Genomic DNA, 19,365 nt, shown 5'->3' on the forward strand with positions numbered 1-19,365 from the left:
ATTTACCTATCTCTTCTGAACATTAGTTATCCTAGTTACTTAATTCCTAACATGTCATTTTGCAACTGTGCCTCTGTAATAGCTATTAGATCATATATATTTATTTCTAATTATGCTATTAATCCATCGATGTCATTACTAATGCATTACCAAGGCAGTTAGATAGCGAGCTTTCAATTTTCTGTTTTTCAATTTTCCCTGCTGACCCAATTTGCACTCTTGCCTTGTTCTTGCCTTCTTAATTTCCCAGTGTCTCATGAACAGATCTTTCCTACCCACTATCTCTCTTTAATTTATAATTCTTGCTGTACAATTTGCCAGTGTAATTCAAATGCAGCCCAGTCTCCATCTTTCATCTGTCCTTCTGCCCTATAAATTGATGCCTATTTTCATGCTGCCCACCATCACAATACTAGCCCCTATCACTCTCATATTCATTTTCACTCCACATTTTGAATGGCTTACTGTATTCAGTGCTCCGCTACCATCCTCACAGACTCATATGGCACAAGACTTCTCCACCTGGTCAACAAATGCAATGGATCAAGCTCTTCCAAAACTACTTTCTGAAACTCCATACCTGTCTAACCTTTGGTCACATCCCTTGACAGTTCTCCAGCACATAATCTGAGGAATATCACATCCTCCAAAAACAAAGTATTGAGGTAACTCGGTGCAAGACAATTTCTAATTCTCAGACTGCAGTTTATCAATTCTAAGTTTATGTTCTTCAAACTACAGAGGCTTAATGCAATATAGTTACCAAGGGTCATCATGGTTTCCATCTGATTCCACATATTGCAGATGTAGTACATCCCATTATATTCTTTACACATAAAGCTATATTGTAGCCCTTCCTTCATCAATATATCTTACTCACCAAGAACAGAGCAGTCGCTACCCACATTGTGACAGCTGTACCTAAGCAGAACCCATTGACATAAATTCTGGATAACTAGTTGTCTTCATGTGAAAATATATTTTCTGATCTTCCCGAATAGCTGACTTTGCATGTTATATATCCCTTCCTTCACTATTGTTCCATCAGAAGAAAGATTTTTTCTGTAATTATTTTATTCACACCTTTTTAAACACTTTGATATATCTCTACTTGTTCTTTACTCACCGGACTTCAAGCCAAATTAGTAGAACATGAATTTAATTTTAACTATTCAAACACACATTATAGACTTCACTTAACAAGTTATTGTGGAGTCCAATAGATGTAGGCTGGCCTTTGATACTGTGAAAATAAAACAAAAACTGTAAATGCTGGAAATCGAGAAGAATAACAGAAAATGCAGGGGAAAAAAATAAGCAGCTAAGGCAGCATCAAAGAAAAGTCCTTGGCCTGAAACATTATCCGTATCTTTTTCCATCAATTCTGCCTGACCTTTTAAGCCTTTTCAGCACATTGCTTTTTTTTAAATTCTGGCACTTTTGTGGCTATCCTCTATGTGCAAAGCACATTTGTCAATGGCAATTCAACTGTGGCAACATCATAAATGGGCTTACTATATTCTGCATGTATCATTCAATGTAATGAATGTTCAGTGGTTCAGCTCTGGGAGGAAAATTCAACCAATCTTTGTCAAGAGATACCAAGGTCAGAATATGACATTGTCTTGCCAAGGGTTATAGATATTGGGGCATTCAGACCTACAACACCTAATTGTTAGACTCGCGTTTGTTCTGAATGTTATTTGCTTTCTTTTATTGTTTGCACCATTTGTTTGTTTTCTCTCTCTCTGCACACTGGGTCCTCTTATTTATTCGTTCATTTGGATTTCTTTGTTCTGTGGCTGCCTGCGAGGAGATGAACCTCAAGATTGTATTATATATACATATACTTTGATAATAAATGCACTTTGAACTTTTGAACTCTGAACTTTGTTAGCTAATATTTTAGAGATTTTCATCTTATACCTTTCATCAGAGATAAAAAGCATATTAGTAAGCTAGTCAATCAATAGAACATATTGAATCTGTCAGAATGATGCTTGTACTATAAAATTACCTCAACAGAATAAAATTGGGTGCGGTGTAAAATCAGCATTGCATCTAATCCTGTGAATTCTTCAATAGTTTGGGTGAGTATTGTCCTTGAGCCGATCCAAATGAGCATAATTAATTTTCTTTCAAACTTATGAAATATCTGCAGCAATGTGTAAATCATACCCCACAGCAGCTAACAAATTGGTGCCTGGAATATTAAATACAAGGTTTTTTTTGTTATCTGAATTGATGCCAAGCAGATATTCAAGAAGACAAAACAACTATGTATCTGGGCAAAGAACAAATAATTAGATGGAGCTGGCACAGATTTTGAATTGAGATTTATGTTCAGTGATTTTAAAGTCATCCATTCAAGTTGACAAAATTGTATATAAAGCTAAAGGCATTTCTGGATTTTTCACAAATGAAATTCAACATTAAAGTCAAAATGCAATTATAAACCATCATAATATATCAACAGGATTTAAATTAAACTGCTGTCCACAGTACTGGTCTCCATGTGATTGGAAATTTAAAAAAAAATTGCAGTGCATATTCACTGGAACTTAGCTGGTGTAAAAATAAAAATACAACTGTTCAAAATACATTTTATGTTAAAACTATAGTGCTATATTTCAGGAGGCAGATTTTGTAAAGTGCTAAAACAACATGTCATGGGTAACTTCAAATTCCCAAATATTTATTGGCACCACCTCAGCGCAAAAGATTTATATGGGGCAGAAATTGCTAGAAAGGATACCTGACATGGTATGTAGGCAGCTTAGCTAGAGGAGAGGCCCTACTGGATCTAGTACTAGACAATGCACCTGGTCAGGTGACTGATCTGTCAGTGGGGTGAGCATATTGGAGACAATGGTCATGACTTCTTGACTACAGCATAGCCTTGGACAAGGATAGTGGCAAAGAGTTTGGGAAAGTATTTAAGTGAGAGAGGGGTAATTATGACGCTATCGAGCAGGAACTTGGGAATGTAAATTGGGAACAGATGTGCTCAAAGAAATTTATAATGGAATTGTGGAGATTGGTAAGGGAGCTCTTGTATAGGATTTTGTATATGTTTCCCCCATGAAGCAGGGAAAGGATAGTTGGATGAAGGTACCATGGTTGACAAGAAAAATGGAACAGCTAGTTAAGAGGACGAAGGAAGCATACTTAATGCTTCAGGAAGCAAGGGTCAGGCAGATCTTTAAAGAGTTATAAGGTAGCCAGGAAAGGACTTAAGTGAACTATAAGAGGTAATGAGATAGCTTCGCCAAGTAAAATTAAGAAAAACCCCAAGGAATTCTTTACATACATGAAGGTCAGGAGGATGACTCGAATAAGTGTAGGACAAATCAGAATTAAAAGTGAAAACCTGTACCTGGAGTTGGAATAGGTATGGAAGTGGAACAAGTCAAGGCTAAGAAAGAAGACGTGCTGGAACTTCTGAAAAACATTGGGTATAAGTCCCCGGGACAAGATGGGTATACCACAGGTTACTATGGGAATAAAGGAAAGAGATTGATGCACCTTTGGCAATGATCTTTGCATCCTCACTGCCAAAAAAGTAGTATCAGAAGTTTGGAGAGTGGCAAATGTTATTCCTTTATTTAAGAAAGGTAATAGGGATAATAGTGGAAGTATAAACCAGTGAGTCTTACATCTGTGGGGGTAAACTAGTGGAGAGGATTCTTAGAGACAGGATTTACAAGCTTTGGAAAACTATAGTCTGATTATGGATAGTCAGAATAGCTTTGTGAGGAGTTAGTCATGCCTCACGAACCTGACTGAATTCTTCAAAGGAGTGACAAATCAAATAGAGCAGTGGTGTACGTGGATTTTTAGTCAGGTGTCTCACAAGGTTCACCATGGCAGGAGTCATGGGATCCAGAGAAACTTGGCTGTGTAGATTCAGAATTGGCTTCCCCACTGGAGGTAGCAGTAGGTGCAATGTGTGAAGGTTAGTGACTACTGGTGTTCCACGGAGATCTGTTCTGGGATCCCTGCTCCCTGGGGTTGTTCAAAATGACTTGAGTGAGGAAGTGGGAGGGTGGTTAGTAAGTTTGCAGATGACAGAAAGGTTGTTGGTGTTGTGAATAGTGTAGAAGGTAGCTCCAGGTTAGAAAGGGACATTGACAGGGTGCACCATTGGGCTGAGAAGTGGCAGATGGAGTTGAACCCAGAAACGGAGTGAGGTGAATCACTTCAGAAGATCAAATTTGATGGCAAAGGTAATGGCAGGATTCATAGCAGTGCGGAGAAACACATCCACAGGTCCCTCAGAATTGCCATGCTGTCACAGTCCTGACTGTTAATTCCCCATTTTCTCCTAATTCCCTTTGATAGCGGCACACCTGGTTTTCATCAAGACCTGCAGTATAAGAACTCCGGCTTTGTACCCACTAGTCGCCAGATTGTTGATTTGCCAGTGTGGTAATTAATGTTTCCCAGCTGCTTAGAGTTGTGTGTTCTATGTTTTGTTTCGGTATGGAGATTTACCTGTGCAACTCAGTCTCTCCATGTCAAGCGGCTTAGTACAGGGCTACAGTGGGAAACTTTGTCACATGGTGTGAGCAGAATCATCTGCAGCTTAATGTGAAAAAAACTAAGGAGCTGGTGGTGGACCTGAGGAGGGCTAAGGCACCGGTGACCCCTGTTTCTATCCAAGGGGTCAGTGTGGACATGGTGGAGGATTACAAATACCTGGGGATACGAATGGATAATAAACTGGACTGGTCAAAGAACACTGAGGCTGTCTACAAGAAGGGTCAGAGCCATCTCTATTTCCTGAGGAGACTGAGGTCCTTTAACATCTGCCGGACGATGCTGAGGATGTTCTATGAGGCTGTGGTGGCCAGTGCTATCATGTTTGCTGTTGTGTGCTGGGGCAGCAGGCTGAGGGTAGTGGACACCAACAGAATCAACAAACTCATTCGTAAGGCCAGTGATGTTGTAAGGGTGGAACAGTGGTGTCTGAAAAGAGGATGCTGTCCAAATTGCATGCCATCTTGGACAATGACTCCCATCCACTCCATAATGTACTGGTTAGGCATAAGGGTACATTCAGCCAGAGACTCATTCCACCGAGATGTAACACTGAGCGTCATAGGAAGTCATTCCTACCTGTGGCCATCAAACTTTACAACTCCTCCCTCACAGTGTCAGACACCCTGAGCCAATAGGCTGGTCCTGGACTTATTTCCACTTGCCATGATTAACTTATTATTATTTATGGTTTTATATTGCTATATTTCTTCACTATTCTTGGTTAGTGTGGCTGTAACAAAACCAAATTTCCCTCGGGATCAATAAAGTATGTCTGTCTGGCTGTCTGTCTAAGTTCAACTCCAGTTCCGAGGTTTACCTGTTTAACTCCCCCTCTCCGCGTCAAGATAAGGATTCCAAATTTACTCCAGTTCCGAGGTTTACCTGCGCAACTCTGTCTCTCCGTGCTAAGAAAAGTTTTGTTTGCCACTTCCCTTTCTACACTCCATGTCAAGATAAGTTCTGCCTGCCTCCTACTTTCCTGCACTCCCTCCTGTTTGGCGTTCAGCGCGCACACCCACGTCTGCATCCTAACTCAATCTCCATGCCTGTGTCCTGCATTTGGGTTCGTCTCGTTCATTGCAACACATGCAAGTGGGTAACAAGGTTAAGAAAACACATGGTGTGTTGGCCTTCATTAATGGGGGACTGGGTTCAGGAATCATGAGGTAAAGTTGCAGTACTATGAAACTCTGCTTAGACCACACTTGCAATATTGTGCTGAGTTCTGGTCAATATTGTGCTGAGTAGGATGTGGAAGCTTTAGAGAGGGTGCAGAGGAGATTTACCAGGATGATGCCTGGCTTAAATAACATGTCTTATGAGGATAGATTGAGCGAGGTAGGGCTCAGATGGGCAAACTAATAACCAATATGGAGGGTAATCAGCAGCACAGACCTTTTGGACTAAGTGGTCTCATGGAATTTTACCCTGAAAGGCTTCTAAGTACCCTTAAATTGGTGCTACTAAGAATGCTTATGACTTATTTTGAAACATTTATTTAATTATGTAGAGATACTGCACAGAACAGACCTTCTGGCCCAGTAGGCCGCACTGCACAACAACCCACCGATTTACCCCTGACCTAATCACAGGACAACTTACAATGATCAATTAACCTACCAACCAGTACGTCTTTGGACTGTGGGAGAAAACTGAAGCACCCAGAGGAACTCCACGCGCTTCATGAGAAGAACAAGCTTTTATAAACGAAGTCAGAATTGAAGTTCGAACTCCGACACCCAGAGCTGTAATAGCGTCGCACTAACCACTAAGCCACCACGGCGCACCTGATCTGGGTGAGTTGTTTTGTTGGAACTAGTGGCAGGTTTCCAAAGGTTATGTCATTAAACACTGAAGCATAAGCTAGCTAGGATTCCGGATGATATGCATTTACCTTCCCATTAGTATTCCATTGACCTTCATTCATGCTTTTGTGCTCTGCTCGTCACAGATAAAAAGGGATCTTGTGCTTTTATGTCAAAATAACATTGTGGCATTGATTGGTTGCCCTTTGTGCAAATGAATGAAAAGTTTAGAGCAAAATCATCTCTTTTCTACAGTTTTTATTGTGGCTTGAAGGTTACTTCTGATTACATCTTAGAAAGCTTTTGACTCAATAATGCCACATTGGGAGAACACACAGCAACAACTGCTGGAACGATCAAGGGCTCTTCAAAAATATTACATATTGTATTAAAACAATTACTTAAATAAACCATTATCCTCTCAAAGGCATTCATAACTGATCTTAATTGCAGTCATGTTGAAGTTCTATATATAATGCCCTCTTCTCATTCCTACCATTTGAGTAAAAGTACATGAGCTTGAAGACACACATTTAATATTATTAGCTTATTCTCCTCCACAAGCAGATTTCTGAATGGATATTGCACCCATGAACCCTTACTCACTACTTGTTCTCTTTTAGCACTACTTAATTAATTTATATATATATATATATATATATATATATATATATATATATATATATATATATATATATATATATATATATATTTCTTAGAATTTATAGTATGTTTTATGTATTGCACTATACTGCTGTTGTAAAACAACAAAGTTCATGATGTACAGTATGTCAATGTTAATAAATCTCACTCTATGTATTATGTATGGTGCACTAAACAGCGCTCAAAAGGGAATCTAACCCAAAAATACGTGAATTTTGGAAAAAGGTATGCTGGACCAGATTGTGCTGATGTCCAGCCAGACAATCCTCAAAAACAAAAAAAAAGCAGTTCCTTGCACTTGTACATTACAGCAGAAGAATACAGAATATGCTGGGTCCAGGATGGTGTTATGGATGGGTACAAACAGTATGTGATTTGTGATGTTGTGAGGTGAGTGATTGACACACAGCATGTGTCAGCTTTGTTTAGGTGAATTGTGGATAGATTGCCAGGGGCAACTTTCACCCAAATATGATTGTTGACATATATATGTAAAATTACCTGCAGTCATAATTTGAATATGATAAAATGTGCTGAATAGATCTAATCTTTACACTAAAATGTTTAATCTTGTTGTGTGTGGATTATTTACATTTAATTGCATCAATTTCTTAGATTGACAACCTATAGCCTCTGATGGGCTAAATATAATTTTGTGTGGGACACCCAAAGATATATTGGCTTTGGAGAAGAGAAGATTTTCCAGGTGAATAAGAATCAAAATCAGGTTTATTATCACCGGCATGTGACATGAAATTTGTTAACTTGGCAGCAGCAGTTCAATGCAATACATAATATAGAAAAAAATAAATTAAATAAAAATAATAATAATAAATAAGTAAACATATTGATTAGATTAAAAATCATGCAGAAAACAGAAATACTGTATATTTTGAAAAAGTGAGGTAGTGCGCAAGGGTTCAATGTCCATTTAGGAATTGGATAGCAGAGGGGAAGAAGCTGTTCCTGAATCACTGAGAGTGTGCCTTCAGGCTTCTGTATCTCCTACCTGATGGTAACAGTGAGAAAAGGGTATACCCTGGATGCTGGAGGTCCTTAATAATGGATGCTGCCTTTCTGAGACACTGCTTCCTGAAGATGTCCTGGGTAGTTTGTAGGCTCATACCCAAGATGGAGCTGACTAGATTTACAACCCTCTGCAGCTTCTTTCGGTCCTGTGCCCACCCATACCAGACAGTGATGCAGCCTGTCAGAATGCTCTCCATGGTACATCTATAGAAGTTTTTGAGTGTACTTGTTGACATGCCAAATCTCTTCAAACTCCTAATGAAGTGTAGCGGCTGTCTTGCCTTCTTTATAACTGCATCTATATGTTGGGACCAGGTTAGATCCTCAGAGATCTGAACACCAAGGAACTTGAAACTGCTCACTCTCTCCACTTCTGATCCCTCTATGAGGATCGGTATGTGTTCTTTCGTCTTAGTCTTATCCTTCCTGAAGCCCACAGTTGGGTCTTTCATCTTACTGACATTGTGTGCCAGGTTGTTGCTGCAGCACCACTCCACTAGTTGGCATAACTCACTCCTCTACACCCTCTTGTCACCACCTGAGATTCTACCAACAATGGTTGTATCATCAGCAAATTTATAGATGGCATTTGAGCTGTGCCTATCCACACAGTCATGTGTATATAGAGAGTAGAGCAGTGGGTTAAGCACATACCCCTGAGGTGCGCCAGTGTTGATCGTCTGCAAGAAGGATATGTTATCACCAATCTGCACAGACTGTGGTCTTCCAGTTAGGAAGTCGAGGATCCAATTCTAGAGGGAGGTACAGAGGCCCAGGTTCTGTAACTTCTCAATCAGGATTGTGGGAATGATGGTATTAAATGTTGAGCTATAGTTGATGAACAGCATCCTGACGTAGGTGTTTGTGTTGACCAGGTGATCTAAGGCTTTGTGAAGAGCCAGTGAGATTGTGTCTGCCATTGACCTATTGTGGTGATAGGTAAATTGGAATGGGTCCAGGTCCTTGCTGAGGCAGGAGTTCAGTCTAGTCATGACCAACCTCTCAAAGCATTTCATCACTGTTAATGTGAGTGCTACTGGGTGATAGTCATTAAGGCAGCTCACATTATTTTTCTTAGGCACCAGTATAATTGTTGCTTTTTTGAAGCAAGTGGGAACTTCCGCCCGTAGCAGTGAGAGTTTGAAAATGTCCTTGAATACTCCCGCTAGTTGGTTGGCACAGGTTTTCAGAGCCTTACCAGGCACTCCATCTGGACCTTACTCCTTGCGAGGGTTCACTCTCTTTAAAGACGGCCTAACATCGGCCTTTGAGACAGAGATCAACATTTAAGAAAAGTTTGGATGAGTACATGGATGGGAGGGAAGTGGTGGGCTATGCACCAGTTGCTGTAGTCCAGATGGGACGAGGGAAAATAACTGTCCAAAGGGCTGTATCTGTGCTGTAGTCTGTGACACTGTGATTCTATAAACAAAATGGTTTTACAACACAGATGAAACCGAATTTTGTTGAAAATGCTTGCTGAGTGAGGACCTAGACATTCAAGACTGGCCAACGTGCTCCAGGTCACCATTATAGTGAAGAGAGGGTTGTCTTGAGCAAAAGTAATGCAAGATAACCATGGATATCTGAAGGAAATATGCCTGTCGATATTTCAATAGAAATCAGCATGGACAGACATTATAATTGGTAAAGAGCCATTTTGGCAAGTCTGTTCTTTATGTCCAGGGGTACTATGATCAAAAGGTTTGCCTGTAATTGCTGTCCTAATGGAGGATCATGGACCAGATCGTGATTGCAGGCATTGAATAGAATTATTGATCTGGACTGCTACAAATGTATGTTAGCTGGGGCTTGAAAAGAGTAAGAAATTCTGGTAATGAAAGCCGTGTCACAAACAGATTGAGCTGAAGGCAGTGACAGGGGAAATGAGGAGGTGAGTGATTGCCGTGACCCAAAATGCGAGCTGCTTTCTGACAAAGAGCCTGAATGTGGACACACTTTGCTGCTGAGCAAAAGAGCAAGCGCAGATTCAGCAGCATTCTGTTTCTCGCAGTGCAACTCCCACTGGTGTTGAGCCGCCACTTAATTACGCACAGCAGCAGGACGCTGTATTCATGAAAGACTATTTCAAAAGGGAGGGCAATCGATGAATCAAAAGAACATTGTGCATTTTTAAAAATATAAATAATCAACAGTAATGAAAACTGTGCAATAATTTACAGTACATCCATGTTATTCATGTTTTTGCAATATCCTTGGAGGTACTTTTCCTTCGTACCCTTGATAATCAAGAATTGGCTGTGGGATGTTCAGCTTATGCCCTGAGCAATACAAGTCTCTTGATCTCTAGCACCAGAATCTTCATTTTGATCAGGAGGTCTGTTTGCTCAATGTAACAAAGATCAGCCAACAGCAGGCCCCAAGCATTAACCAGCTGAATTGTTCTGATCTTGGAAAACCAACCCTAAGGGTGTAACTTTAAATTCCATATGCTGAATTCAATAAAGATAGAAATTTAATACTAGTTCCAAAAAAATGACAGTATAGGCTGCCAAATTCTGCAAAAGAAAAACCCAAATGATAATCCATCCCTACTTGTTCCAAACTATGAGTGTTTTGAGTGGTTTAGTACCTTCAGAGTTGATGGCTGTAAAAGCAACCACAGTCCTTTCAATCCAGCTGCTTTCCTATTGGTTGCATGAAGTAATGGAAATCGTCTTGTTGGTTCTTAAAAGCAAGTTAACAGCTTTACACACCAACTATCATTCTTGTCCACAGCCAGGAACTGAGATGATTACAGCAGGTGTTCAGCAGTTTGGAGGCTAAACCCAGCTGCACAGAAGGAAGTTGTGCGCTAAGTCCGAAAAAGTGAGAATTGCTTAGGTTTGAAAAAAAACACAACAAGTTATTAATCAAGGACACTTAATACGACCAGGTTACATCAGAAAAGTTGTCTGTATCACTTAAGTGGTTGAACTGAATCTCAGGGCCTATAGATAAGCATTATAACCTTTGTATCATGAAAGAAGATCATGTGTGACTTCATCCAGCACTGAAGGCTGCTGATATCTATCTACTTTATTAACACTGGTCCCTTGTGTATCCTCGATTTTCATTACTTCACCACTGGCAGCTCTCTCTTCAGAAACCAAATCTTTGCAAATCCCTTCCTAAGTTTTGCTGCCTCACTTCTCTCTAATGCATCTCTCTTTCGTAATATTCCTTTTATGTGCTTTGTGTATATCTCCTGAGAAGCACCTTGCTATGTTATATTACTTTAAAGGACAGAAAATTAAAGACAAATACTGAAATATTTATTAAACAATAGAGTTGAAACAAATCCTTCTAGTCCAATGAGCTGCACTGCCCAGCTATCCACCTATTTCACAGTAACCTGATCACAGGACAATTTACAATGACCAATTAATCGACTAACCAGTACATCTTCTATTGCGGAGGCAACCAGAGCACCCAGCAGAAAAACCACCATGGTCAGGGGGAGAATATACAAACTACTTACAGACTGCACCATCATTGAACTGCCAACTCCAATGTCCTGAGCTGTAATAGCATTGCGCTATCTGCTACATAACCATGACGCCCAAAATACTGGGAAGAAGCAAATTACAGAAAGATGCAATAGCTCAGCAGAGATAATGGGGAACAATGTAGACTGGGATAATAATTGCAAAGAGTAGGATTGTAAATCATTTAAATGTGTGCGCATTTTCCCATTTCAACATGAGAAAGGAATGCTGGATCTCATTGAAGGGAATTAAGTAAGCCAAGCAGGGATAAATATCAACACATTTAGAATAATTATAGAAAATGACAGGAAGCAACAAGAAACAATCATTCAAACTAGAATCAAAATAAATGAAAATGTAAGTATTGACAAACAAGTTGCTGTGGGTCGAGATTGTCAGGGAGTATGCAGATAATAATAGAATTCGGAAGGACAGAGCAAAGTCAAGATGGCATTAAATGGCAACTCCTTTGCTTGCATCTTTGCAAGCAGCTCTATTTCTATCTTTGATATCTGTTTTCTCCCTTTTCAAGGTTCATATTGAAGACCCTGACCTGGGGTTACACTCTGACTGGTACTTTGTGGTAATGGGGCCCAATCTCTGGGCCTGATGACCAGCCACTTTTTCATAACCCAAGGACGCAGCCTGGAAGACTAGCATGCTTTCAAGGTTCTGGATTTTCACGGCTCTGGCGATGTGCTGATTCCAGGCTGATGCCCCTGACTGAGGAGTCGCTGGAGAACACAGAACATTGGGACCAATGCCGTGGATTGTGTGTCCAAAGATCTGCGCTTTTCTGAGGCCAACTCTCTGGGCAGACAGACAGACAGACAGACATACTTTATTGATCCCAAGGGAAATTGGGTTTTGTTACAGCCACACCAACCAAGAATAGTGTAGAAATATAGCAATATAAAACCATAAATAATAATAAGTTAATCATGCCAAGTGGAAACAAGTCCAGGACCAGCCTATTGGCTCAGAGTGTCTGACACTCCGAGGGAGGAGTTGTAAAGTTTGATGGCCACAGGTAGGAATGACTTCCTATGACGCTCAGTGTTGCATCTCGGTGGAATGAGTCTCTGGCTGAATGTACTCCTGTGCCTAACCTGTACATTATGGAGTGCATGCAACTTGGACAGCATCCTCTTTTCAGACACCACTGTCAGAGAGTCCAGTTCCACCCCAACAACATCACTAGCCTTACGAATGAGTTTGTTGATTCTGTTGGTGTCTGCTACCCTCAGCCTGCTGCCCCAGCACACAACAGCAAACATGATAGCACTGGCCATCACAGACTCGTAGAACATCCTCAGCATCGTCCGGCAGATGTTAAAGGACCTCAGTCTCCTCAGGAAATAGAGACGGCTCTGACCCTTCTTGTAGACAGCCTCAGTGTTCTTTGACCAGTCCAGTTTATTGTCAATTCGTAACCTCAGGTATTTGTAATCCTCCACCATGTCCACACTGACCCCTTGGATGGAAACAGGGGTCACCGGTGCCTTAGCCCTCCTCAGGTCCACCACCAGCTCCTTAGTCTTTTTCACATTAAGCTGCAGATGATTCTGCTCACACCATGTGACAAAGTTTCCCACCGTAGCCCTGTACTCAGCCTCATCTCCCTTGAGCTTGGTAAAAATGAAGCAACAGACTTTTAACATTGTAAATCAGTGAGTTTTTTGTTATGTCTCCCCTCTCATTGTGAAATGGGGACACCTCTTTTTCCCTTATTAGTGACAGTATGTTGAATGCCGGTTGAATGAGTAGTCTTTGGGGTACTACAACTCTGTGTCTTCACTGATGCTTGAGTGCTCGGTGGATGGCGCTGATCCTTTTTGCTGTTGGGGTTGAGGGTGGCGTTGTTGCTTTGCTGCTGCTTGTGCGTGGGAGGGGGGAGCTGTGGGTGGGGGCGCTTTGGCTTTCTAACACTTAACTGTCAATCATTCTTTGGGGCACTCCTCTGTTTTCGTGGATGTTTGTAAAGAAAAAGAATTTCAGAATATATATACATTTCTCTGATATTAGATGTACCTATTAAAACCTACTGAAATATCCACAATACCTTTCACATCTGTTCAGCCAAGCCATCCCATGAATTCCATCAATAAGTGTTGTTAAACACTTTGGTTTAAAGAGCTTTATATCCTACAAAGGAACAGCTTCTTCCCTTTTGTCATTGAGCCCATGAACACAACCTCACTACTTTTTGATTCTACTTTTGCACTAATTATTTAATTTAACTATTACATATATATATATATATGCATTATATATACTTAATGCAATTCACATTTTTTCTATTGTTTTGTATTGCATTGTGCTGTTGTCCCAAAGACAAGAAATTTCACGACATATACTGGCGATATTAAACCTGACTTTGATCTGTACTGAACAGTATCTAGTACATATTCCTTTTTAATTCACGTACTATTCCCAGTATTGTACACAGTTAACATGCAAAACCACATTTCGCTCTTGTTTTCATATGACTGTTAGTTTTACCCCAATGAGTCTGCTCTAGATTATGGATCAATGGCAGGTTACAGCACCTTAGTCAGTACTCTATAATTTGTTTGTGAATGCTGAGGGAGTGCCTGCAAGTTACTTAATGAGCTGGCATCCTTGTGGAGATCAATCCCGTCTTCGTTTATGTGTTCCACAAGGAAAGCTCACCAACCATCAGCAATAAGCAAGATTATCCTTCACAAAAATCACTGACAATCTGGAAAAACTGCATAATAATTATAGATGTTACTGTTACTCCATATTTGAATATCTCATATCGGGCTTTCTGCTCTGGTATCAAAATGGTTCCAGCACAAGACACTATTGATATATGTTTGAGTCAAAGGTACATCTTTCACCCCTCAATCTATTTGCAGCTTTTGATCCAATTAACCATGTCACCCTTCTCCAGTATCTGGGATTATAATAACTTGATTCCATTCTTCCTTGTTTAGCAATAGCCAAAGAATCCTTGAAGACAAATCTTCCTCATCTCCACTGTTCCCTCTGGCCTGTGAAAGTATTACTCCTTAGCCCCTCTGATTTCCCATCTATATGTTGCTCCTTGACATTTGTGTCCATTTTCCCAGATTTGCTGAGATTTGCTCAATCTGGAGTCATAGTCATAGAGACATACAACATGGAAATATGCCTTTCGGCCCACTGAGTCCTTGGTGAACAATCATTCTTGTTCATTAATCCAAAGTTAATCCCCATTTTTATTTATTTTTTTCTCTCCATATTCTATTCAAATCTCCCATTCTACCACTCACCTCCGCTCAAGGGCAATGGCCTATCAACAGCAGGCAACTAACTTACCAATGAGATGTTTCTGGATGCAGAAGGATACTCACAGGGGGAACATGAAAACCAGGCAAACTCCACGCTGGGAGCACTGGAGATCAGGATAGAACCCAGGTCTCTGGTACAAGGAGATAGCAGCTCCACTATCATGCCATCGCACTGCCTATGAACCTCCTTTGACTCCTCGCCACCTTGAAACTGTCACCCTTCTCAACAAAACTTCAGCACTGGATAAGCAAGCTAAACCTTCCCAATTACCATCAGTAAAGGTGAAGGCCTTGCATTCTCCGAATATTTCTCTTGGCTAATGACTCCATTTCTGTCCCTGGGAACTTCCTGGCACTGCTTATCCTATCCCAAAATCACCTGAATCCTTTTTTTTTCTATCAGTATTCTGCAAATGAGAACTTTTTTTTCCCAGACTGAAATATGACTAGAACCATTTCCAGGTCATTTCAATTCATTCAGGAGATTTGATCAAGCATTTTTTGTCATAAGTTACACTTGCAATTCCAAGGTAACAAAGTCCCTCAGAGCCATGTGACATAACACCCCTTTTAAAGCATTGAGCTTAACCCATTTGCTGTGGGGGGAGTACCCATACTGGGCATTCTCAGGGCACTATGAATTTGCTCCCTCAGCTCACAGCGAGGTGAAACATCCTTCTGACTTCCTTCTGCAAAATGCTTGCACCGCTGTTAAAACGAATTTGAAACTTGGTCACATTTGGAAGCTAAGTGCAGTGCACTAGAATTAAAATGGTTGTTAGTGTCCCTCATCCATGTCATTTTAATATCTCCCAATGGATACAAAAGAATTTCTACGCAGCTATTCCTCAAGTCCAACACCAAGATGCATTATAAGTAATACAGTAATATAAAAAGTATTCACTCATAAGTAATACATGCAATTCTGAAGTAACAACATACCACCACATCATTTTCAACCTATACGTGTGTAAGTGCCAAGTAAAAGAGGCTCACATTTATTTTCAATTAAGACTCTTATAGCCCATAAGGAGTGAAGATATTCATTTAATTTTAATTTTGAGCATTCTCATGAGAAGATTTCTGTCAATTCGGATTTAATTTGAACTGAATGTGAGTTGATAACATGAAATTCTTCCACAGGAGTTGAACAAAATTTAATTTGACACTCATATTTGGAAAGGCCATTAGAATGTAAAACATCAGAATACAAGCAGATCTCCAAATAGAATATATTCATAGATTAACAAGGGTATTATCCCTTCATGTCAACAAAGCACTCACATCAAAATATAATCTACAGAAAGTACACTGTGCTTTCACTGAATAGTTCCCAGGAAGACACATCAAAGATTGAATTGTGAATATCCATTAATAAATTTGTGGACATCATTAATAACTAAGAAACCATGTTAAATATTGTTAACAATGCAAGCCAAAAAGAGCTAATGACAAAATTATTATTAGCATTTTGCACATGATTGAAGAGGAGTCACTTACCTACTCGGTCGATAGTCTGGAATGGATCGATCCAGTGAAATCTTGTTACTCAGGTAAGTATTGTATCCATATTTCTCATATGCCCCTGCGGCTTCTCTTTCCTCTTCACTTGTAAGTGTAGCAGGCAATCCGCCCTGACCTCGGCCGCCAAATCCTTCAATGAGCCCAAGGGACTTTGACAATCCTGAAGTGGGATCAATGAAGCATGAGACCATTTTGAAAGTAGTGCATTAAATACAAATAATTTATTCATTCCTTCTTGCATGTTTCAGGCTTTCTAATATTGCTTTAGAAAAAAAAATGAAGCAAGCATAAAAAATACATACACAATGGATGAAAGCTCACTACAGCTACAAGTTGAACCCATCCCAATTTCGTGGCTAGAGCCATGATATTCCTTGCATCTGAATGTTTGATAAAATAAAAACATCTTTATTAACGCTGAATCCAGATTTCACCTGTGCTATCCATTTGATTTTAATTTTGAGCATTCTCATGAGAAGATATCTGTCAATTCCAATTTAATCTGAACTGTATGTGAGTTGATAACATGGAATTCTTCCACTGGAGCTGAACGAAATTTAATTTGACAACCATATTTAGATTGTCGGGGAGAGAGAATCAAAACCTACTGTCCCATTTTAAAATTACAAAGTGGATTCATGGCTGAGGGAACCACAACACTCATGAAGCCCTCACTTCATGATTATCAGGAGTCTTGTCCAGAAATATGTTAGGTTATTGGAGGAATCCACCAGAAACAACTTTAAATCCATCTCTGTACATTGTGGGGCTTCAAACACTACCCAGGTTGCTCCTTCCTCCTGTGAGTTGCTTCTCGGGGGGAAAACAGTTGGGCTGAATGGACCTACTCCTCCAAGAGGATCACAACCTCGTCATAGAGTTTGCAGGCTTGCCTGCCTCAATGACCCAGAGAGGCAGCTGGTGTCAGGGCCTTGTGCTTTGCCTCTTGGTAGGGTCAACCATGCCAAACAGGTCAAAGGTTAGAGGTCAGACTAAGAGTGGTCCACCAGTCCTTCAGGTTTGGGTATTTAGTTCAGGGCTAATGGTAAAAAAAAAAGTTGTAATGGAAGCAGCAAAAAACAGCTGCCCTAAACGCCAGCAGCATAATAGGCAAGAGACCCACTGGAAAGCATCCATAGCTCCATGGAAAGAAGCTGGTCATGTGAAAGGCTTAATTTTTTTTAACATGCTTCCATACCATAATAACATAATTCTATGCCAGAAACATGCTGAAACTAATTTCTAACAGCAGGACTCTAATCAGAATACTTTTGAGCTATAGTTGTTAAAGGCAGGTTAGTCACTTCCCTTGTGAATTATTCTGTTATAATTCAATTCCTGGTGCGTGAGTGTTTCCTCATGCAACAGCAAATCTGACAAGCATCCGTTTGGTCGTAAATTTGCATTCTGTTTCAATTCTAATACACTGGGAGGTTTCTCTTTAAAGCAGGAATTCAGTCCTCATGGGGACTGACCAGAAATGCCCTGTCATCAATTATCTAATATGACCTAAAATACTTTAAAATGCATTATTACCTTGCTTATTAAACTTGAAATTAATAGGCAATGTCATTATCACTACACCCAGATCTCTTTTTGTTAACTGTTTCAACTATGTGCGGCTTGTGAAATATGATTCTACTTTACGGCCCTAAATTGTCAAGGTCAGATTTTGTAACAAACGATTTGGCCCTGGAACTGGTTGTATGCAATTAAGTTGACACTGTAATAATTTTGCAATGATTATTGTTGTGATTTTTACAAAGTGTTCAGTCATTTGCTGCTCTCCTGCACCCTGCTGTTACACCATCTTTCATTTTCCTATCTTACACTGATAGTATCACAGAACTGGAAAATGGCACAACGCATGAGTAATGCAGTCAGTCTCATTCTTACAGCCTTTCCCTGTCACCTTCCAACCTTTCTGTCAAGTATCGCTTGCTAAAATTGATTGCCTTCACCACACTGTCAAGTTATGCATGTCAGATACTAAATATTCATTGTGTTTCAAACAGCCTCCTTTTTTCACAATTCTGTGTCCTTTAGTTTTGACTTCTCTTCCTGTCAGCGGTTCCTATCTATCCTACTCATTGGTATGATCACTTTTCTCAAGTGTCAAATCTTTCCCGGTCTACACAGGAAAGGCAATAGGTCATATGGAAACGGTCAAGATATGTGCTGTATTGCTGAAGACTGGCATCTCCATTTGTTAATTTCAACTCCAGATATTCGTGTTTGCTCCAATGAAAACTCCAAGAAAAGGTAAATGCAAGCAGGTTTCTTCTACTGAGGTTGGATGGGACTAACACTAGGAAGTTGACAGGTTAAGGGGAAACGTCTTCACTCAGAGGGTTGTGAGATTGTGGAACGAGCTGCCAGCGCAAGTGGTTCGTGCGAGCTTGATTTCAATGTTTAAGAGAAGTTTGGATAGGAACATTGATGGCAGGGGTATGGAGGGCTATAGTCCCTGTGCAAGTCAATGGGAGTAGACAGCTTAAATAGTTCAGCACTGACCAGATGGGCTGAAGGGAATGGTTCTGCCCTGTACTGTTCTATGACTCTACGACTTTAACCATGAATGTGACTAAGGACTGGTATTTATTGCAAGACCACTTCATCTGAAACCAAGTGTGACAGATACTTTGCTACTTCTGAAGGTCTACCGCTGTAGTATAAAGATATGTCTTAAAATATGACCAAAGCTTGTAAAAATGTTATATAGTTATGAATTCAAGGACAACCATCCAAATGACATTTCCAAGAAAACAGATCATGTGATGCTTCTTTTCATGATTCAGATTTAAATTTACCACAGAGTAAATTGCATAATTGATCACTTATTGCTGATGTACCAATTGCTTCATTAGGCCAGTCATTTCCAATTCTGATACACAGCAGTGCATCTGCCATTTTGCCTGTGTAAAGTAATGGGTTCAACTCTCATTTCAGCTCAATGCAACCTAAGTTGGGGCTCTTGGATCCAAAAGCAGGACTGAACAGTCACAGAAAAGAAAGAAA

At 40.1% G+C, this 19,365-nt stretch overlaps 1 protein-coding gene across 2 annotated transcripts in view; it reads right to left on the minus strand.

The window, feature by feature from the left end:
* galnt17 (polypeptide N-acetylgalactosaminyltransferase 17) overlaps positions 1-19,365 on the minus strand; it is a 457,606-nt gene that overhangs the window by 397,415 nt on the left and 40,826 nt on the right. For both annotated transcript variants that reach the window (XM_059971405.1, XM_059971406.1), the window contains one exon: positions 16,324-16,507. In XM_059971405.1, coding sequence (XP_059827388.1) covers positions 16,324-16,507 — 184 coding nt within the window. The remainder of the gene's footprint in view (positions 1-16,323; positions 16,508-19,365) is intronic.

Source organism: Hypanus sabinus, chromosome 6, assembly GCF_030144855.1.
Source record: "Hypanus sabinus isolate sHypSab1 chromosome 6, sHypSab1.hap1, whole genome shotgun sequence".
In the NCBI taxonomy this organism is placed as follows: Eukaryota; Metazoa; Chordata; class Chondrichthyes; order Myliobatiformes; family Dasyatidae; genus Hypanus; species Hypanus sabinus.